Consider the following 23,800-nt stretch of genomic DNA (forward strand, 5'->3'; position numbering starts at 1 on the left):
GATGCTGGATGTAGTCCTGTGGAACGGCTTGCCATGCCATTTCCACCTGGCGCCTCAGTTGGACCAGCGTTCGTGCTGGACGTGCAGACCGCGTGAGACGACGCTTCATCCAGTCCCAAACATGCTCAATGGGGGACAGATCCGGAGATCTTGCTGGCCAGGGTAGTTGACTTACACCTTCTAGAGCACGTTGGGTGGCACGGGATACATGCGGACGTGCATTGTCCTGTTGGAACAGCAAGTTCCCTTGCCGGTCTAGGAATGGTAGAACGATGGGTTCGATGACGGTTTGGATGTACCGTGCACTATTCAGTGTCCCCTCGACGATCACCAGTGGTGTACGGCCAGTGTAGGAGATCGCTCCCCACACCATGATGCCGGGTGTTGGCCCTGTGTGCCTCGGTCGTATGCAGTCCTGATTGTGGCGCTCACCTGCACGGCGCCAAACACGCATACGACCATCATTGGCACCAAGGCAGAAGCGACTCTCATCGCTGAAGACGACACATCTCCATTCGACCCTCCATTCACGCCTGTCGCGACACCACTGGAGGCGGGCTGCACGATGTTGGGGCGTGAGCGGAAGACGGCCTAACGGTGTGCGGGACCGTAGCCCAGCTTCATGGAGACGGTTGCGAATGGTCCTCGCCGATACCCCAGGAGCAACAGTGTCCCTAATTTGCTGGGAAGTGGCGGTGCGGTCCCCTACGGCACTGCGTAGGATCCTACGGTCTTGGCGTGCATCCGTGCGTCGCTGCGGTCCGGTCCCAGGTCAACGGGCACGTGCACCTTCCGCCGACCACTGGCGACAACATCGATGTACTGTGGAGACCTCACGCCCCACGTGTTGAGCAATTCGGCGGTACGTCCACCCGGCCTCCCGCATGCCCACTATACGCCCTCGCTCAAAGTCCGTCAACTGCACATACGGTTCACGTCCACGCTGTCGCGGCATGCTACCAGTGTTAAAGACTGCGATGGGGCTCTGTATGCCACGACAAACTGGCTGACACTGACGGCGGCGGTGCACAAATGCTGCGCAGCTAGCGCCATTCGACGGCCAACACCGCGGTTCCTGGTGTGTCCGCTGTGCCGTGCGTGTGATCATTGCTTGTACAGCCCTCTCGCAGTGTCCGGAGCAAGTATGGTGGGTCTGACACACCGGTGTCATTGTGTTCTTTTTTCCATTTCCAGGAGTGTATTGCAGTCGGATTCTCCTTGTGAACGGATGCAATGGTCGCCACGGTTGTTGCATTTGGGGTCGGAGTAACCAAACAAGATGTCCGGAATTTTCCGTTATTCATCCTAAATGCGCTTGTAGTGGGCGCTTAATTGTAAGAACAATAGGTTTTTAATTTAAGGGAAAACCGGCACATACTCCAACTGTTCCTGTACTAACAAATTAAAGTACTTTACAGCTTTTTAATTGAAGGGAAAACCGGCACATACTCCAACTGTTCCTGTACTAACAAATTAAAGTACTTTACAGCTACATTGTTTCCCAACAGAACCGTCTGCTAACTCATCCAATTAGTGTATTTAACTCCGTAACACCAGATCTCACATTGCAGTTTTTTGTGGAACCACGTGTAGGTCGGTGACTGCTAGATTAACTTAATACAAGCGATTAGATTTCGGTATATACGTTTAACTTGGCGTATACTGGGGCAACTGCAAGGGTTTCGAATATATTTGCGTTTATTGACATCCGCACAACGACGCCACTGTTTGTGATGTTGCCAACAGGTACGGGACCAACGAGGATGGGTTCGCATGTTCTTCATGGATGAGAGCAGATTCAGTCGGAGTCAAGGTTCTGGACGTACCCTCACGTGGCGACAGCTGGGAACACAAAACGCACCCAGGAACATTGTCAAACGTGGCCGCTTTGGAGGTCCAGGTGTTCTGGCGTGTAGAGGCACGACGTTGCATGGGCGTACTGACCCCCGGGTATGCGAACATAGTGTTCTAACCGGTCAACGTATTGTGACAATATGCTCCTTCCTCCTCTGCGTCTCTTCAGAGGTGAATTTAGCCATGATGTCATCTTGGGGATGACAATGCACCACACGGATCGAACACCATAGGTGGAGGAGTTCTTGGAATTAGAAGATATTCGGTAAATTTACTGGCCTGCCTACTCCCCCGACTTAAATCTGCCGACGATCACGTGTGGGATATGTTGTGGAGATGTATTCCAATATGTCCACAAGCATCAAAGACCACCCATAGTTGCCAGTGACGCTGGGGTGGAATGGAGCGACCCACGGCAAGAACTCCATACTCATCTGCTAGCCACCATGAGAGGACGTTGCAGAACAAGCATTTCCGTCCGTGGTGATCACACATCCCATTAAGAATCACGTCCCGCTCTTTGCATTGTCGAGGGGACCATTATAAATCAGAAAAACTTCAGTGTACTTTCTGTCTTTGAATAAAAGAGCCATTTCTGCTCGTCTCTTTGCGTATTTCTTTCATTTACCTTCTGTACCATACCGTTGTTGTTTTTTGTGTGTATCGTCCAAGTTTTACCGAGCCATGCCACTTGGCAGTGACACATCATGCGGAAGTTACTTTCGTCCTGAAGTTTTGGCCACCAGTGTATAAATATACAGGTGTCCCAAATTAAAGCAACAAACGGGAATTTTTCAAGGTTGCGTTTATTTTGCCACAAAACAGTATAAACAGGTGATAATAAAGTAGAAATAATCTAAAGAATACATAACATAGACAATTGCAACATTCATAACGGTAGACGTTTTTTCCAACTTAACGTATTTGCACACACATTCCGGTAACTGGTTAATGTGTTCAGTGTAGCCACCTCTGGTAGCAATACACAACTGACAACGACGGTGTTTACTGTGAATGTTGTCATCAATCTCATGTTGACGGAATAAGGCCCATTCTTCCTGCAGAGCTGCTCACAAGTCTTGGAGAGTAACGGGGAAGGCGAACTCTAGTTTGCTGTTTATTGGTAGAATCCTGAAGCGATGCAGTCCTTCAACAAAGGAAATTGCTTACGATACGTTAGTTCGTCCAATCTTATTGTTCGTCTGTATGGGACCCTTACCAGTTGGGTCTGATTCAAGAGATTGAGAAGGTGCAAAGAAGAGCGGCAAGATTCGTGACTAGTACATTTAGCCATGGCGAGAGCGTTACAAATCTTATAGAAAGTTTGAAGTGGGACACACTTTCAGATAGACGACGCGCTAAACGGAAGGGGCTGCTCACTAAATTCCGAAATCCGATCTTCGCCGAGGATGTAGAGCACATATTATTGCCACCAACTTTCAAATCGCGCCATGATCACCATTCAAAAATAAGGGAAATTAGAGCTCGTACTGAGACGTTCAAACAGTCGTTTTTCCCTCACGTGATCCACGACTGGAACAGAGGAGGGGAAATATGACGTTGGCACGAATTGTGCTCTCCACCATACACCACTTGGTGGCTAGCGGAGTATATATGTAGACGTAGATGTAAAGTGGCTGATGGATGCTGACGTGATACAGCCCAGGCGCTACAGTCTGGAACCGCGAGACCGCTACGGTCGCAGGTTCGAATCCTGCCTCGGGCATGGATGTGTGTGTTGTCCTTAGGTTAGTTAGGTTTAAGTAGTTCTACGTTCTAGGGGACTGATGACCTCAGAAGTTGAGTCCCATAGTGCTCAGAGCCATTTGAACCATTTTTTTTTATACAGCCCGTCTCCCTAGAGCATACCAGATATGCTCCAGGGAGTCAAATCGGGTGAGGGAGCAGGCTACGCCACGAGTGCAATTTTTTCCGTTTCCAAGAAAACATCAACCACCCATGTTCTATGAGGTCGAGCATTATCGTCAATCTGTACGAAGTGTGAGCTCACAGCACCTCGCAACATCCACGAACAAGATCCCAAGATCAGGTCACGATATCTGACAGCAGTTAAACCTTGCCGACTCACCCTTACAATTTCATGAAGAGGTGTTCGAGTGGTCGACATAATCCCTGCCCACGCCGTTAGAGCTCTTCCTCGATATCGGTCTCTTCCCACAATGTTTGGGTACCGAAATCGTATTCCCTCCAGGTGTCAAACCGCCGAGAATCACTCTCCAGACCAAATCGGGACTCATCAGTGAAAAGAACATTGGCCCACTCTTCGATCGTCCTGGTGGCATGTTGACGACCTCACTCTAGACGTTCCCTTCTGTGAAGACGCGCAGAGGTACACATACGGAAGGTCTCTGACATTAAAGACCACTCTGCCAAAGCTTCCTGTACACTGATTCGATACATCACGTCTAGTGGATGCTGCGAGGTCAGAAGTCAGTTGCTGTGCAATACTAAGGCGGTGCCGTCGTGCCCTTAAAGCCGAATAACGGTCCTCTCATTCTGATGTCACACGTGTTCAGCTATTCCCTGGTACTCGGGACAGAGTTTCGGTCCATCAGGCCACCTTAGTTTGCGACTGTCCTGCTTCAATTCTTCGTATGGCTCTCCAATACAGAGAGTCTGGTAGGCGTCTTCTCTACATATACATCTACATCTACATCTACATCCATACTCCGCAAGCCAACTGACAGTGTGTGGCGGAGGGTACCTGGAGTACCTCTACCGGTTCTCCCTTCTATTCCAGTCTTGTATTGTTCGTGGAAAGAAAGATTGTCGGTATGCCTCTGTGTGGGCTCTAATCCCTCTGATTTTGTCCTCATGGTCTCTTCGCGAGATATACGTAGGAGTGGGCAATATACTGCTTGACTCCTCGGAGAAGGTATGTTCTCGAAGCTTCAACAAAAGCCCATACCGAGCTACTGAGCGTCTCTCTTGCAGAGTCTTCCACTGGAGTTTATCTATCATTTCCGTAATACTTTCGCGAGTACTAAACAATCCTGTAACAAAGCGCGCTGCTCTCCATTGGAGCTTCTCTATTTCTTCTATCAACCCTGTCTGGCACTGATCCCACACCGGACTACGTGGACAATCACAGGCAATTGGTGGCAGTAGGTACAGGTGTGTACTGCCACGAAAAGTGATCTTCCAAGATGACACCGAGCGAGGTGGCGCAGTGGTTAGCACACTGGACTCGCATTCGGGAGGACGACGGTTCAATCCCGTCTCCGGCCATCCTGATTTAGGTTTTCCGTGATTTCCCTAAATCGCTTCAGGCAAATGCCGGGATGGTTCCTTTGAAAGGGCACGGCCGATTTCCTTCCCCATCCTTCCCTCACCCGAGCTTGCGCTCCGTCTCTAATGACCTCGTTGTCGACGGGACGTTAAACACTAATATCCTCCTCCAAGATGACAACACTCGTCCCCATGCCTCTGTGCCATACTGCTCCATCTATGACTGTCTACATAGCGATTGTGGATGTGAGACTAGACGGCAAACACCCGTTTGGTAGGTGCCCTGACGTCATCGTCGGCGTGGTTGTTCGTTGACCTCGACGCCATCTTCCACGCAGATCACGGTCATACGGACATCTGTTGACATTTTGTATGATTATGCCGTTAACTAGACACAGGACGGGGAAATAGCGGTTTGTTGCTTTAATTTTGGACATCAGTGTATGCAGGCCTGTGTTGTTAACAAGTGAGTGATGACATGTGAGGTGACGGTGTGCGCGTGTTTCGGTGTTGCAGGGCGACCTGTTCAGTGGGCTGAACGACGGCCTGCTGAGCCGCGCGGAGGCGCTGGCGGCGGTGGACATGGGCAAGCACCAGGCGAGCGCCACGCCGGGGCTGCCGCAGCTCAAGCACGACGTCATGTACCACCACGGCATGCCCGCGCCGCACCCCGCGCCCGGCGCCCGCCCGCACCAGGTAGCCCAGACCACACTCCCGGCGTCACCCCACCACAGGCCAAGTCGCCACCCTGACATCGTCTCCAAGCATTAACAGCACAGAACTCACTGCAAATCCAATTAACCTGCAAATAACCCCCCACCCTTCCCAATTCTCAGTGTAATATGCAGGGCGTTCCATGTTGATTTACACTTTATTTTGTACCGTCATTGACGGTGTGCCATTTGACTCACCATAACAGTTGGCAGTATGTAGTGCGTTGGTCTGACCGTAGGTGGCAGGACAGGCACTAGAAGTGTAATCCCCGCACAGTAAAACCCACGTCACCAACTGTCATTACGTGAGCGGACAACACGGAGTGTGATCATCGAAGAGGGCCCTGGACGACGTGGTTTCTATGAAAGGAAGGTGTAAACTCTGTGCGTAGTCACAGGCGACTGGTGCCAATATGTACAGGTGTGTACTACCACGGAAAGTGGTCTTCCAATACGACAACACTCGTCCCCATGACTCTGTCCTAACAGGCCGCGGAAGACCCAACGCCACCGACCGACCGCCGTGACATCGTCAGCCGATAGGTCTCAGAGGATGAGGATATGGAGGGGCGTAAGATCAACACACCCCTCTCCCGGGAGTTGTCAGTTTTCGTGACCACAGCCGCTACTTCTCAATCAAGTACCTTCTCAAGCTGCCTCGCAAAAGTTGAGGGCACCCCGCTTGTCAGCATCGCTCGGCAGAACCGGACGATCACCTATCCAAGTGTAATGATTATAAAGAATCCTCCTCGATTGCAAATACAAACCGGATGTTGACCTAGGTTTCGGCGCGAATAACCACGCCTTCTTCGGAACACACTAAAACTACAAACTGTCTAAAGAGGCATAGTCCAACATTAATACAGAACGCTCAAAAGGGCAAAAGACCTTCATAAAAGTGCTGGCCAAGCCCAAGAGCACTTACCTTCGATGATCTGACTTGATCCAGTGTTACAGCTGCGGCAAGTCCGTTGGCTCTCGCCCCCATACGAGTCGGCAAAACACGGTTGCCATCGCTGAAATAGTATTTGAGGTACTGTCACGCCACCTGTATTCTCCTGACTTGGTCTCTTCTCATCACTGCGAATTGGGGGATATGAAGAAACCTCTGCGCGGACATCACTTCGCAAACTTCCAGGAACTGCGAGTAGCTGTCCGGTAGTGCGTGCGACAGACTCCAGAGGGGTTCGAGGAGGGTCTACATAACTTAAAAGAGCTAAGTGAGGAGAATACGGTGGGTGTGACAGTAGCTGGAACCCCATTTCAGTGATGGTAGCCATGGTGTTTCGACTCGTATGGGAACGAGCACTTTCCGTAGTGCTGCGCTCTCTCCACACACCAATAGGCTGCGAATATCCGCAGTGTTCACACCCTCCTTTCACAGAAACCACGGTGTGCAGCGTCGTTCCTGACCATCACACTCCATATTGGCCGCTCACGTTAAGACATCAGTCTGGAAAATGGGCTGTACTGTGCAGGGATTACACTTCTAGTGAGTATCCTGCAGCCTATGGTCAGACCGAAGTACTACATAACTGCAACTGCAACGATGTGTCAAATGGTGCACCGTGAACTATGGGAAACAGTGAAGTGTAAAGCAATATGGTGCGTCTCTTGTACTTGTAACTAATCCGTCACTATTCTTTGCTGCTCTCTTCTTTTTCTTCTGATTTATTTGGCCTTTAGTATTTAGGAAGCTAAAACGAAATTAACTGTCATACAGCACAAAACACATATTAGTGACATAATATGAGAACATACAAATACATTGATTCATTGATCATCTTTCTTGCTAAGAAAATTGGAAAGGAATTCCACCTTACGTATGACACCTCTGCAGTTTTGTTTCCATTCAGATGTGTTTCAGCACTTCTTGTGCTATCTTCAGTGGGTTTATTTGTTTGTTTTTCTTCTATGAAGCGTTATTATCATGATACATAATGGATCCGGTCAGAGATTCATAGTAAACAGAAAAACAAAATAACGTTTTGCTGGTTACAGATGACAAGCTGCAGATTGCGTAGTATATTTAGAGCTACTAGCATAAGCATCGGTAGCTTCATGTGAGGTATGCAAACAATGACATACACCCACTTTATTTCCAAATATACTGCAAAACTAAGAAATTTAGGTATATCGTAGATAAACAACATAGAATGCTTCAACACAGTGATACATGCCTCAGTTGTGTATGTATCCTAAACAATGTAAATTATTTGACAATAATCGCACATTTTACACATGTAAATATTTTTATCAAAAATTTCTTTAAAGATAACATGTAACAACAATTTTGCAAGTAGAAAATACACAAATAAACCTACTGAAGATAGCACAACAAATTCTGGAACGCGTCTGTGTGAAAACAAAATTACAAATTCCTCTCCAAATTGATTGAGTGATTGACATATAGGTAAAATGCTGAACAACAGGTTTCCTTAATTTAAAGGGAAAGAAAGAGGGACAACACAACAATGTTAACGACTAATAATGCTTTCGCAGCAAAAATATAAATGAAAAGTGAAAATGTCAAACATTCTAAGTGCCAAATCACACATTTGTCTAGAGAATCAAAAAAATAAAGTAGAACGTATTTTCATACCACAGAAATATGTTGTTAACCACGTCACTGAAAACTATAATGAGGCAAATTAGAAGATAAAGAAGCTATTAAAAACGTTCTAAGTGCCATACCCTGGAACTGATTGATTCTAAGTGCCAATAAGAACGTTTTCCTTTCAGGTACCATTAATACTGAGGCACTGCGTTTTATTTGCGATAATACAAGTTCAGAAATACAGCAGTAATATTTTAATTAGTAGAACTTAAGTCAACAAATACATTTTCTCATAACTTTTAAATCTTTTACTCGAGAGTAACAAAATGAAATTCAGGACAACAACTCTCAACTTTCACTTCTGTTTCTTACAACTACCTGAGCTTTTGACGGAGAAATGACAACATCCTCCATAGGTTCTTCTCTTTTGCAACGGATAAACGTCGCTGGTTTTTCAGATGAAGTACCGTATGTCCATACAGCAGCCATGTTTTTTCCTCTTTTGAATACATAGATTTTTTTGTTCTTCTGTTTCAGAGTACCAATTTTAATAGCTATTTGGTCCATGCCTTTTTGGGTTCAGTGCCACACACGAAATCTACCATTAGCTCTTACTGACTGAAATTGGGACTCATCTGACCATGCCAGAGTTTTCCAGTAGTCTAAAGCCCAACCTCGGGTAGCCTAGACAATGTATGTAAAGTGCTACAAGATGTTTGAAATTCTGTCAAAAATAGGAGTAACTTACACGTAAAGGCAAGTAATATGCAATATGTACATGAGCCAAAATGGAACAATAACATTCGAAGACGAAGAACGATGTGCTCAGATTAAATAGGATGGAAGAAAGGGATGCAGTCTTTCGCCCGTATTGTTCAATCTACATATCGAAGAAACAATGGCAGAATTAAAAGGAAGGTTAAAAAGAGGGACTCCACTCAGGGTGAAAGGATAGCAATGATAAGATTCACTGATGACATTTGAATCCTGAATGAAAGTGAAGAAGAATTGCATCTGCTGTTGAATGGGACGATCAGCCTAATGAGTAACAGAATATGGACCGAGAGTAAATCTAAGAAAGACGACAGAACGAGTAATAAGAAGTAGCAGAAATAAGAACACAGAGGAACTTAACGTCCAAATTGGTAATCACAAAGTAGAAGTAGTTAAGGAATTCTGATACCTTGGAAAGAAATTAACCAATGACGAACGGAGCAAGGAAGACATCAAAATCAGACTTGCATAGACAAAGAGAACGTTCCTGGTAAAAAGAAGTCCGCTGGTATCAAACATAGTCCTTAATTCGAGATTGTAATTTCTGAGAATGCACATTTAGGGCAAGGGATTGTGCGTAATTGAATCGAGGACTGTGGGAAAATCGGAGAATAAGTCAATGGAAACGTCTGAGACGTGGTGTTACGGACGAATGTTGAAAATTAGCTGTGCTGATAATGGGAGGACTGCGGATGCAGAATCGGCGAAGAGAGGAACGTATGGAAAGCACTGACAAGAGGAAGGGACAGGATGACAGGAGAAATGTTATTTCTTGACGCAATAATTTACCAACAGCCTTATGTATTGTAGAAATTTATTTGGTCAACTTCTTATGTGGTACCAGTTTCGGCATTACACTGATGCCATCTTCAAGCCCCACACGTCATAGTCGTAAAATCGCTATACACGGAAGGAGCCATATAACTGGATGCGTGAATCAAATCGTCATGAACTGCTCTTGGTGGCCAGGCGACGCAGATTGCTCAAATGGGTAGGACGTCAAACGGGCCGACTTGGAGCAGGAGAGGCACCACAGGACATTTTAATTTCCACTGTCTGTACTTTTACAAGTAAATTCATAAAACTTTGTCAGAATGACCAGGGAGGATTCAGGATTCACACACATAGAAGCGGAAGTTCAAACACATAACAAAATAAATTTTTTTACATGTGATATTTCATCATTTTTTCACTTACTATTGGCTGCATTTGTTGCTATAGGTACACTTTTCTTCATAGGTAAGAGAGACTGTTCGATGAATTTTGCACAGCATACAAACCATACTTACAGGTGTCTGAACCTCTAGAACCTATTTAATTTATGAAAAAATTAATGAGCTGTTACGTTCTAAACATTATGTTTAGAAAAAAATCAAATTTTGTAGTTAATTATCTCAATTTATACCACAGTTTTTAATAGATTTGGAAATTTCTAGAGTTTCATACACCTGGAAGTACGGTTTGTATGCTGTGTAAAATTCATCAAAGAATCTCTCTTACTTGTGAAGAAAAATGTACCTATAGCAAAAAATGCAGCCAACAGTAAGTGGAAAAATGATGAAATTTCATATCTTGTAAGTAGGCTGTTTATGTTTTCTTTATGTAAGTAGGCTGTTTATGTTTTCTTATTGGCAACGTTACGTAGCGCTCTGTATGAAAATCACTGGCTGTGCTGTGTGCAGTCTGTGGCTAGTTTGCATTGTTGTCTGCCTTATACACGACTGTGCTTAAACTGACACACAATATTTTTTAGCGCAACGCAATCTGACTATCAAAGATCCCTGCAAAAGAATGGCCCTGAGTAACATTAAACTATACCTTTCACAAATAACTTACCTCACAAAAATCTTCATTACTCGAACTACTGCAATACAGCGAGCGCCACTACTGCCAGCTAAATAAAAGATTCAAACTACGGAAGGCACTAACTACTGATAGGGATAGTTAGCAAATGAAAGATATTAATAGAGAACAAACAATGTATTTACCTTAATAGTCATAATATATATAGCAGTTCAATTTCAAAACTTCCGCCATCTCTCTCCCCACATCCACCACTGCTGGCGGCTCACCTCCAACTGCGCAACGCTACGCGCTGTTCACATCCAGCTGCCGCTGCCCAACACTACAATGGCAGACAACAATGTAAACTAGCCACAGACTGCACACAGCACAGCCAGTGATTTTCATACAGAGCGCTACGTAACGTTGCCAATAAGAAAACATAAACAGCCTACTTACATAAAGAAAACATACATACTTACAATCTTAAAAAAAAATTATTTTGTTATGTTTTTGCACTTCCGCTGCTATGAGTGTGAATCCTGAATCCTTCCCGGTCATGCTGACAAAGTTTTATGAATTTATTTGTAAAAGTATAGACAGTAGAAAATAAAGTGTCCTGTGGTGCCTCTCCTGCTCCAAGTCGGCCCGTTTGACGTCCTACCCCTCTTAAGTCAACAGGTAATAACAGGTAATAACCTCCACGCTATTAGAAAAAGGGGTGTGCAACCTTTTATCGTATCTGGGGGACAATGAGAGAGGACAAGTACTTTTGGGTGGCACACTAAGAATAACCACTGCTGAAAAAAAAAGAGAGAGAGGGCGGGAGCTTCGTAGTAAAAGTATTCAGTTTATTACAAGCTCACGTAAACATTTTTTTTTCCACCGATCGTATGATAGATGCTCACTTCTTACAAGGGAACCTCCCCATCGCACCCCCCTCAGATTTAGTTATAAGTTGGCACAATGGATAGGCCTTGAAAAACTGAACACAGATCAATAGAGAAAACAGGAAGAAATACGCAAAATATACAAACTGAGTAGTCCGTGGGAACATAGGCAACATCAAGGACGATATGAGCACAGGAGCGCCGTGGTCCCGTGGTTAGCGTGAGCAACTGCGGAACGCGAGGTCCTTGGTTCAAGTCTTCCCTGCTTAATGGTTTAACTATATATTTTCAGACAATTATCAGAGTTCAGGCCCTCACACATTATCAACTTCGCTCCCCAAAATTCCAGGACATGTTCATATTTGCTTGGACATATGCAGGCTTTGACGGTCTACACACGGTAAAGTTTGAAAACGTTAAAAACATATGTTTTGACAGAGCACAAAGAAAGCTGTGCGACTGTGAAACTGTTGCATTCATTTGTTGCCGTTTATGTGACACTTATGTTTTCATAACTTTTTGGAAGTGATTATCACATCCACAAGAAAACCTAAATCGGGCAAGGTAGAAGAATCTTTTTACCCATTCGTCAAGTGTGCAAGTTAGGTGGGTCGACAACATTCCTGTCATGTGACGAACATGCCGTCACCAGTGTCGTATAGAATATATCAGACGTGTTTCCTGTGAAGGAATCGGTTGACCTATGACCTTGCGATCAAATGTTTCCGGTTCGCATTGGAGAGGCACGTCCTTTCGTCTACTAATCGCACGGCTTTGCAGTGGGGTCGCAACACACAGACACTAATCTTATAACAGTGAACAGAGACGTCAATGAACGAACGGACAGATCATAACTTTGCAAAAATAAAGTATGTAAACCTTTCTCTCGAGGGAATACTTGAACCGAGGACCTCTCGTTCGGCAGCTGCTCACGCTAACCACGGGACCACTGCGCTCCTGTACTCAGATTATCCTTGCTGTTGCCTATGTTGCCCATGGACTACTCAGTTTGTATATTTTGCTCATTTTTTCATAGTTCCACACAACTTCTTCCTGTTTTCTCGATTGAACTGTGTTCAGTTTTTCAAGGCCTATCCACTGTGCCAAATTATAACTAAATCTGAGGAGGGTGCGATGGGGAGGTTCTCTTGTTAGGTCGCTTTGGTACTTGGTTTGGCCCGCATGTGGCCCGCGTGTTAGACACCCCTGTACTAATGGATGCTGCAGAGGGTAAAAACCGCAGAGGAGGACAGAGACTGGAATACATCCAACGTACGAGGGCTATCCACAAAGTGCATTGCGTTTTGGAATTAAAAATAAATAAAGTATTGGAATTTTTTAAAATTATGTACAGATGAAAGCCACACTCCAATACTACTTTTCTACATAGTTGCCATTTAAATTAAGGCACTTATCGTAGCGATGAACAAGCTTGGAAATTCCTTCGTCGTAAAATTCGGCCGCTTGCGCCTTCAACCACGTGGTTACCTCTTCTTGAAGCTGTGCGTCGTCATCAAAACGCTGCATAGCCAACCACTTCTTCATTGCTGGGAATAAGTGGAAGTCGCTCGGTGCCAGGTCGGGACTGTACGGCGGATGAGGAAACAACTCCCACGTAAAAGATTCGAGAACTTCACGAGCGGCATTTGCCGTGTGGGCCCGGCCGTTGTGAATCAACAATATCATTGAGCCCAACTTTCCCCTGCGCTTGTTCTGTATAGCACTTCTGAGGTTGTGCAGAGTTTGGCAATATCTTTGAGAGTTTATTGTAGTGCCTCTTCCCAGGAAATCCACAAAAATCGTATTTCTACTGGGTTACTGATTAAACACGCGGTTGAAGGCGCAGGCGGCCGAATTTTACGACGAAGGAATTTCCAAGCTCGTCCATCGCTACGGAAGTGCCTTAATTTAAATGGCAACTATGTAGAAAAGTAGTATTTAAGTGTGGCTTTCATCTGTATATAATAAAAAAATTCCAATACTTTATTTATTTTTAATTCCAAAACGTAATGTACTTTGTGGATAGCCCTTGTATAATTGAGGACGATAGGGTGCAAGAGCATGCTACTGTGAGGTAAAGAGGTTGACACAGGAGTGGAGAGGTGGGCCACGTTAAACCAAAAAGAAGTAAAAAAAAAAGAAGGCTCAAATTCTGATCTGATGTGAACTGCTGCAAAAGACAGGGAATTAATTCGTAGGAGAGAGTCGTGTAGCAGAATCCAATCAGATAATGGACGCTCGGATATCGATGGGGCCGTGCGGCGGGCGAGACACTCGGCCAGTGTGGCGTGTAGTTAGGCGCTCGATGAGACGCTGCCGGTCATTTACGAGTGCGGACCGCAGCGGGGATGACGGACAAACAGCTCATTCCGGCGGCGGCGGCGGCGGGCGGCGCGCGCGGCTGCGACACGCGCAGCAAGTGTCCGGCGGCGGGGGCAGCCCGGGGGACGCGCCAGGCCGGACCGGACCGCATGATTCAGCGCCGCGCCGGCGCTCCCAGCGGCCGCATAGCTCATCGTTAGCGCGCCGCCCCCGGCCGGCGCCGCGGCACAATTTAGTGCGCCTAAATGGGAACCGAGGACGGCCCGCCACGGCGCCGCGCCGCGTTACGCTTCATTTGTCGCCCGGCTGACAAGCGGCCGGCCCGCCTAAATAAATCCGCTCCGCTCTGCCCTGCTGCGCCGCGCTCCACACTGCGGGTTCCCTCTCAAACGCCACGTCGGCCCGACCGCGCGCCGCCAGCAGTCTCTCTTAACGGCAAAAAAGTTACGTCCACAACGGCTTCGGTCAGAGGCCGGCGCACGGGCTGATTTACGGCGAGTGGCTGAAATAATGTTGAGATCCGCAATGTCGGGGGAAACTTTTCAGCGTGGGTACGTTCGCGTAGGCTCGACCCTTCGCAGGTCCTATAAGCGACGGGGCAGAAAGAGTAACGTTTCCGGACGTTAATATCGTCGAAAGTACCAGTGGTCACGGCCATGATTATGATATGTAGATCCCTAGGCCGAGCCCATGCTCCATTCTCTACCAGTTAAGGTTTTGTTACAACTGCTGTGTTCACTAAATCCTTAAGGCACCAAACATACACCACTGGCCATTAAAATTGCTACACCACGAAGATGACATGCTACAGACGCGAAATTTAACCGACAAGAAGAAGATGCTGTGATATGCAAATGATTAATTTTTCAGAGCATTCACACAAAGTTGGCGCCGATGGCGACACCTACTACGTGCTGACATGAGGAAAGTTTCCAAACGATTTCTCATACACAAACAGCACTTCACCGGCGTTGCCTGGTGAAACGTTGTTGTGATGCCTCCTGTAAGGAGGAGAAATGCGTACCATCACGTTTCCGACTTTGATAAAGGTCAGATTGTAGGCTATCGCGATTGTGGTTTTCGTATCGCGACATTGCTGCTCGCGTTGGTCGAGATCCCATGACTGTTAGCAGAATATGGAATCGGTGGCTTCAGGAGGGTAACCTGGAACGCCGTGCTGGATCCCAACCGCCTCGTATCACTAGCAGTAGAGATGACAGGCATCTTATCCGCATGGCTGTAACGGATCGTGCAGCCACGTCTCGATCCCTGAGTCAACAGATGGGGACGTTTGCAAGACAACAGCCATTTGCACGAACAGTTCCACGACGTTTGCAGCAGCATGGACTATATCAGCTGGGAGACCATCGCTGCGGTTACCCTTGACGCTGCATCACAGACAGGAGTGCATGCGATCGATGGTGTACTCAACGACGAACCTGGTTGCTCGAATAGCAAAGCGTTTTTTTTCCCCGGACGAATCCAGGTTCTGTTTACAGCATCATGATCGTCACATCGGCGTTTGGCGATATCGCGGTGAACGCACATTGGAAGCGTGTATTCGTCATCGCCATACTGGCGTATCACCCTGCATGATGGTTTGGGGTGCCATTGGTTACACGTCTCGGTACCTCTTGTTCGAATTGACGGCACTTTGAACAGTGGACGTTACATTTCAGATGTGTTACGACCCGTGGCTCTACCCTTCATTCGATCCCTGCGAAACCCTACATTTCAGCAGGATAATGTACGACCGCATGTTGCAGGTCCTGTACGGGCCTTTCTGGATACAGAAAATGTTCGACTGTTCCCATGGCCAGCACATTCTCCAGATCTCTCACCAACTGAAAACGTCTGGTCAATGGTGACCGAGCAACTGGCTCGTCACAATACGCCAGTCACTGCTCTTGATGAACTGTGGTATCGTGTTGAAGCTGCATCGTCAGCTGTACCTGTACTCGCCATCCAAGCTCTGTTTCACTCAATGCCCAGGCGTATCAAGGCCGTTTTTACGGCCAGAGGTGGTTGTTCTGGGTACTGATTTCTCAAGATTTATGCACCCAAATTGCATGAAAATGTAATCACATGTCAGTTCTAGTATAGTATATTTGTCCAATGAATACCCGTATATCATCTGCAATTCTTCTTGGTGTAGCAATTTTAATAGCCAGGAGTGTAGATCCCTAGGCTGAACCCATGCTGCATTCTCTACCACGAACTGCTGTGTTCACCAAATGCTTTAGGCATCCAACATATAAATGAGGCAGGGAAAGAACACACTACCTCCGAAAGTACGAAGGGGGTTCAATATGGAATACAACACATTTATTATCTGAAACCAAATTGGATTTCTCCTCAATTCCAATACACCAAATTATTTCCCACTCTTTTCGCTACAAAACCCTATTTTTCAACACAATCTCCGTTAAATGCGACGGCCTTACGCCATCTTACTGGGAGGGTCGATACGCCACCATGGTATCACTCCACCTGTCGACGTGGCAGCCAAGACGTTGCTGCATCAGTAACCTCCCCATCGCCCACGTACTGCTTCCTGTGGAGCGCATCCTTCATTGGGTCAAACAGATCGAACTCGTAAGGTGCGGGATCCAGTCTGTAGGATGGATAAGAAAGAAGAGTCAAGGAAGTTTTGTGAGCTCCTCTCGAATGGGCAGACGTGTGTGAAGCCTTGTGCTATCGTGGAGAAAGAAAAGATCGTTTGCATTTTTGTGGCGACGAACACGATGAACCTTCAGTTTCCTGATGGTAGCACAATACACTTTAGACTTGACTGAGGCATCATGAGGTAGGAAATGAAATAGAATAACCTCTTCAGAGTCCCCAAAAGACCCTCGCCGCGAGTTTACGTGATGAGGATGTGGCTGTGAACTTTTTCTTCGGAGATAGGTGGTGTGCCGCCACTACATGTATTGCCGTTCTGTGTCCGGTTCAAAGTGATGGATGAATTTTTGATCACCTATGATAATGTTCAACATACATTGTCTCTACCAGCGTCTTAACGCGGAAGCAATTCTGCGCAGATGGTCCTTTGCTCTTTATGTTCTTCTGTTAGGCGACTATGAAACCCATTGGAAACACATCTTTCAGTAACCTTAGTGCTCGCCCGTCTAGCCGCGCGGTCTAACGCGCTCCTTCCCGAGCGGGAAGGCGTGCCGGTCCCCGGCACGAATCCGCCCGGCGGATTAGTGGCGAGGTCCGGTGTACCCTCCAGCCTATGGATGGTTTTTAGGCGGTTTTCCATCTGCCTCGGCGACTGCGGGCTGGTTCCTCTTATTCCACTTCAGTTACACTATGTCCTCGGGGAAGATCAGTTTGGATTCTATAGAAATATTGGAACATGTGAGGCTACGTATAGCGCCTTCACATATCAGGACTTCATGAAACTATAGATCTGAAGTGGGAATATTCCACAATGTCCCATAGCAAATTCTGCATTTTTTCAAACGAAACGGGCTGAGGAAAAAAGTACTTCATTGCTTACTGAACGCCCCTCGTAGTCGCTATTATGGCGTGGGTCGCTTGCACGCAACTGCTATGAAGCCTCGTCACAGTGAAAAGGGATTTAGGCTAAATGCGGCTGAAATATGGCAACACAGATTAGCAATAATTTACAACCATCTGTTAATGTAAAGTACACATTATTTGAGCTGAGTGTGAAGAGGATACGTGGCAGCGTAAAGGGTGTACCATAAAGAACGAAACTTTTGAAATGTCCAACATTTAAATTCTAGTAAGGCGGCAAAAATTTTCATCTGTTTCCTTTGTGATTAAGAATGGCGGAAAAGCGTGTAATCGTAAGGAAAACTTATTACAAACGGGGCGAATGTACTGCAGAGACTGTTCACGACCTCCATGAAATGTTTTCTCAACCTAATGTACCGAATAAGTCGACTGTGATGAGACTGATTGATAATTTATAATTCCGGTTCTGTTGTGGACATTGAACCCTGGGAGCGTCTTAGTGTTAATCTTGCGGAAAATATCGTCATCGTGAATGAAAATGTGGCTGTAAATTTATTCTCTGAGGTTCACGATGATAAGATATCCCCAGAACCAGCGTGCAACGAATTCTCAAACAGGATCTGCAACTTTGGGCCTATAAGATCCAACTGACACAAGGACTGAAGCCGAACGATCACGGAAAGCGCCGAGAATTTGCCCACTGAGTGCTTGCGGAACAAAGAGCGGACAATAATTTCAAATGGCTCAAATGGCTCAAATGGCTCTGAGCACTATGGGACTTAACATCTGAGGTCTTCAGTCCCCTAGAACTTAGAACTACTTAAGCCTAACTAACCTAAGGACATCACACACATCCATGCCCGAGGCAGGATTCGAACCTGCGACCGTAGCGGTCGCACTGTTCCAGGCAGTAGCGCCTAGAACCGCTCGGCCACCCCGGCCGGCTCAATAATTTCATCAAGAAAATTCTGTTCACTGACGAGGCGCACTTTCTGTAGAGTGGCCTCGCAAAGAAGCAAGACTGCGGGATTTGAGGCACAGAAGATCAGCGAGTAGTTATGGAGAATGAGTGTGTGGTGTGCAATTTGAACTCAGGGCGTAACTGGGCCATACTTGTGCGAAAATGAGGCCGGAAACTCATTAACAGTGGACGGCTAACGCTACTGCCGTATACAAAGACAGTTTTTTCTCGTCTGCACTGTAATGTGTGAATGCTAATGAAGTTAGATTTTATTAAAGATGATACAACTTGCAACAGATCCACGCCCGGGTTCCCGGGTTCGATTCCCGGCGGGGTCAGGGATTTTCTCTGCCTCGTGATGACTGGGTGTTGTGTGATGTCCTTAGGTTAGTTAGGTTTAAGTAGTTCTAAGTTCTAGGGGACTGCTGACCATAGATGTTAAGTCCCATAGTGCTCAGAGCCATTTGAACCATTTGCAACAGATCGATTGCCGCAATAGATTTGTTATGAGAGAGGTTTCCTGGCCGGGTGGTTTCTCACAACGCTGATTTGAATTAGCCATCAAGATGATTTGAAGCCATGTGATTTCTATGCCTGGTGGTATTTGAAATCTCGAAGTACGCTAGCAAATCACTGTCACTTCCAGAGTTCAAGGCCGAGATACAATGTATAATTTCAAAACTGGATGTATAAGTATGTCAAAAAGTTACGAAAAATTTCTTCGAAAGAACGAGTGTGTGCCTGTGTAGTTATGGTAGGCATTTGAGTAATATCAAATTCCTAACATAATCGCAGGTGGCGTACATACACTGTAGTGATATGTGAATTACTTATATTCATACATGAATTTGCTTGTTATTATGTACTAAAAAGTAGCTTTCTGTATGTTCACTTACACTAATTTATCTTTGAATACTGGTCAAGTCCTGACACGAGTGAACAACTACTAACATAACTAATGGAATATCCAGTTGGGCTGTTCTGCGTGTCGCGTTTCGGTAAGTCTTGATGATGTGTTTAGTCATGGTGTTTATTCTGTCGAACTAAGTGTTGATACACTCTGACGGATGGAGCCGTGCGTCCGCTCATATCCGCCTCCGGCGGAGTGATGTCCACTTGGGGTGTACTTGCATAACATAGTCCATATTGTGTGCGCTATCTGTGGCATCTAACCATCGGCTACTACTAAATCAGCAACATACCGATAATGTTGCTCCTGTGAAAGGATTTTAATTTGAACATGATCATGAGTAGAATGATTAAGATATCGGATTATTTTCGTTTCTCTAAAGATTTCTATCGAAAAGAAGCAGTAGCAGAACAAACGAGAACCGAACCAAGATTCTATTGGTAATCAAGTAACCTGTAATTGCGTACAAAAGAACGGTCGCCAGCCTAATTAGGCAAAACTATACCCAGTATTAGCATGGTTCATAAAGAATCCTAACTATCTGGGTTGACTTTACTTCATATTGAACTTCTGTTTTGCAGATAAGATACAAGACAGAAGCACAATTTAGCAAGTAATGTACCAGTGATTTAACTTGAACTACACAGGAGGAGTATTCATGCGTTGCCCCTGCAACTACTGAAAAGGCTGCTGCCCCTCTTCAGGAACCACACGTTTTTCTCGCCTCTCAACAGATACCTCTCCGTTGTGGTTGTACCTACGGTGCGGCTATCTGTATCGCTGAGGCACGCCAGCCTCCCCACCAATGACGAGGTCCATGGTTCATATTACCACTTACGAAATCTTCATTCTACTTTCTCCTTGATTATTTGTGAGAAAATCCTCATTAAACGACGCATAGACTCTTCTCTATACGGAAACAGATATCGTTTGAATCTCATCCTCATTGTGCCTTTGACTTTGACATACATGAACGTTTCTTAGCTCTCTGACATCAAAACCTTCTGGGTTTGATGGAGTGTATTCGGAGTTCCTTAAAGCTGAATGCACACAGACGAAACAAATGCTCCTACAATTCCTCAACGATAACTTGCTAACTGGAAATCTATCAAAGTTGTCTAAGAAATCTAAAGTGTTTGTTGTTCTGGAAATAGCGAAAGCAGGAACTTATGCGGTTAACTTCTGACTGGAGAAGCTAATTCCCCACCGCGTCGAAGAGGGCATTGATAAAATAATCCCAGTCGAGCAGGATGTTTCAGAAAACATCTGTGTTGCAGCGATCAGGTGATAACTGCCACAGCATTATCTGAATCTCTATTTCAGAGAAGTCTCACATAGGATGCAGTTTTCGTAGATTTGGCGGCAGATTACAATACGGTATGGAGAGAGGGGGTAATGATCTCGTATGTTTATGTTACTGCACGAAAGAAATTACCAAGTTTTCTCAACAGCATACACTCTGATGGAAGATTTTCAGTTTTTATGAATAGAGAAGCTAGCGGATGAAGAACTCCGAACAATGGCCTGTCCCAAGGATCAATTCTGGCTCCCATTCTGTTTAATTTGTCTGTCGACGACGTTAGAGCTACTAGCTTCAAGAATGTCCAGTATCAGATAACCAGCTGTTAATATGTCAGCAAGGAGACAAGCAGCATTGCACGCACCTGTCAAAGGAGCGAAGTTCAAGAATAAGTCTAGTCCACAAAATAGCCTGAAACAGCTAGGGAACTATTGCAGACACGTCAGGCAATGCTGTACTTCCACTTGAGGGTTCAGCTGCTGTGTACTGTGTCTCTGCGTGGGAATAGCAACGTACGTACAAATGAAATAGCCGCAATACTGAATGATACAATGAGAACCACCTACTCTCACTCAGTACAAAAGAGGGCTTGGTGCAAATTCTTAAAGTCGAGTTAGAACTCATTTCCAAGTAGCGATTCCCAGAATGTACCAGCTATACGCCTGAAGTCACGCGAGCCACCTTTAGGTAGATCTTCGGTTCACAGACATTTTCGATGTCACCGAGAAGTGGGAAGAAAGCTGAAATGAATACCTACGCCAGAACCCCTACCTCATTCAAAATTCAACTACAGCTGTGGCAGGATTTGACCGCGAATGGTCGATACTCAATCGAATCCGAAAGGCAGAAGGGATACGTGGCCCCATCTTGAGGACGTGGGACTACTGTGAAAGTGATGTGTGCGACTGTGGTGTGGAGAAACAGAGAATAAGACATATTGTGGGAGAAAAACCCTGAACGTTTCCGTAGCTGATCTCAAAGTTACAGAAAACTGCTCCAATCTGGTTTTCAAGTTTAAACATTACCTCTTACATTCAATGTACGTATGTGTATCTCTTCTGTTATGCCCAGTAATGATGATAATAATAATAATAGTAATAACTACGTTATAGATACATCAGTAACATATTTTTCAAATGTACGTACGGACGTACGGACTGGAAAGCCGTTTATGGCTGTTAGGTGTGCGTAAAATGCGCATGCTTGTCTGAATGAATTGCGTGTTTTCTTTTCTGAAGAGGGCTTCACATGAAAGTTGAAGGTGTGACAGTCTTTTCGTTGTGTTTACACTATGTAATCAAAAGTATCCTGACACCCACAAAAACATAAGTTTTTCATATTAGGTGCTGCCACCTACTGCCAGGTACTCCATATCAGCGACCTCAGTAGTCATTAGACATCGTGAGAGAGCAGAATGGGGCGCTCCGCGGAACTCACGAAGGGTGATTGGGTCTCACTTGTGTCATACGTCTGTACGCGAGAATTCCACGCTCCTAAACACCCCTAGGCCTACTGTTTTCGATGTGATAGTGAAGTGGAAACGTGAAGGGACACGTACAGCACAAAAGCGTACAGGCCGACTTCGTCTGTTGACTGACAGAGACCGCCGTCAGTCGAAGAGGGTCGTAATGTGTAATAGGCAGACATCTATTCAGACCATCACACAGGAACTCCAAACTGATTCAGGATCCACTGCAAGTACTATGACAGTTAGGCGGGAGGTGAGAAAACTTGGACTTCAAGGTCGAGCGGCTGCTCATAAGCCACACATAACGCCAGTAAATGCCAAACGACGCCTCGCTTCGTGTAAGAAGCATAAACATTGGATGACTGAACGGTGGAAAACATTATGTGGAGTGACGAATCAAGGTACACAATGTGGCGATTCGATGGCAGGGTGTGGGTAAGGCGAATGCACGGTGAACGTCATCTGCCAGCGTGTGTAGCGCCAACAGTAAAATTCGGAGGCCGTGGTATTAAGGCGTGGTCGTGTTTTTCTTGTTGTTTAACGTGACACTATCACAGTACAGGCCTACATTGATGTTTTAAGTACCTTCTTGCTTCCCACAGTTGAAGAGCAATTCGGGGATGGTGACTGCATCTTTCAACATGATCGAAGACCTCTTCACAATGCACGGCCTGTGACGGAGTGGTTACACGATAATAAAATCCCTATAATGGACTGGCCTACACAGAGTCCTGACCTGAATCCTATAGAACTCCTGTGAGATGTTTTGGAACGCCGACTTCGTGCCAGGCCTCACCGACCGACATCGATACCTCTCCTCAGTGCAGCACTCCGTGAAGAAAGGGCTGCTATTCCCCAAGAAACCTTCCAGCACCTGATTGAACGTATGCCTGCGAGAGTGGTTCAAATGGCTCTGAGCACTATGGGACTTAACTTCTGAGGTCATCAGTCCCCTAGAACTTAGAACTACTTAAACCTAACTAACATAAGGACATCACACACATCCATGCCCGAGGTAGGATTCGAATTTGCGACCGTAGTGGTCGCGCTGTTCCAGACTATAGCGCCTAGAACCGCTCGGCTACCCCGGCTGGCTGCGAGAGTGGAAGCTGTCATCAAGGCTAACGGTGGACCATCACCATATTGACTTCCAGCATTAATGATGGAGGGAGCCACAAACTTGTAAGTCATTTTCAGCCAGATGTCCGGATACTTTTGATCACATAGTGTAACTCAAACACAACGTGTCATCTTCACGTGAGTAGCAATCTATCCTTTCACGTGTCCTGGTGATATTCTAATCTGGAGTCTCCATTGTTTTAAACAGATAGGAAAATGATGTAATCTAGTCGAAGATGTGACCAAAGGAAACATTTATAACTAATGAACAAATGACGCAAATTTGAGCAAATGCTTATTAAGAATGCAGTGTAAGGCGAATCAGAGAAGATACAGTAAGTGACGGCTCTGAAAACTGAAATAATACTGGACAGATACGGTGAGGAATGAGAAGGTTCTCCCCAGAATCGGCGAAGGA

The 23,800-nt window shown here is 45.8% G+C and overlaps 1 protein-coding gene across 1 annotated transcript in view; it reads left to right on the forward strand.

Moving 5' to 3' along the window:
* Positions 1-23,800, forward strand: part of LOC126188231 (inhibitory POU protein-like) — a 488,073-nt gene that overhangs the window by 445,226 nt on the left and 19,047 nt on the right. The window contains exon 4 of the mRNA XM_049929783.1: positions 5,620-5,799. Within this exon, the coding sequence (XP_049785740.1) occupies positions 5,620-5,799 (180 nt within the window). The remainder of the gene's footprint in view (positions 1-5,619; positions 5,800-23,800) is intronic.

This window comes from Schistocerca cancellata, chromosome 5 (genome assembly GCF_023864275.1).
Source record: "Schistocerca cancellata isolate TAMUIC-IGC-003103 chromosome 5, iqSchCanc2.1, whole genome shotgun sequence".
Lineage (NCBI taxonomy): Eukaryota > Metazoa > Arthropoda > Insecta > Orthoptera > Acrididae > Schistocerca > Schistocerca cancellata.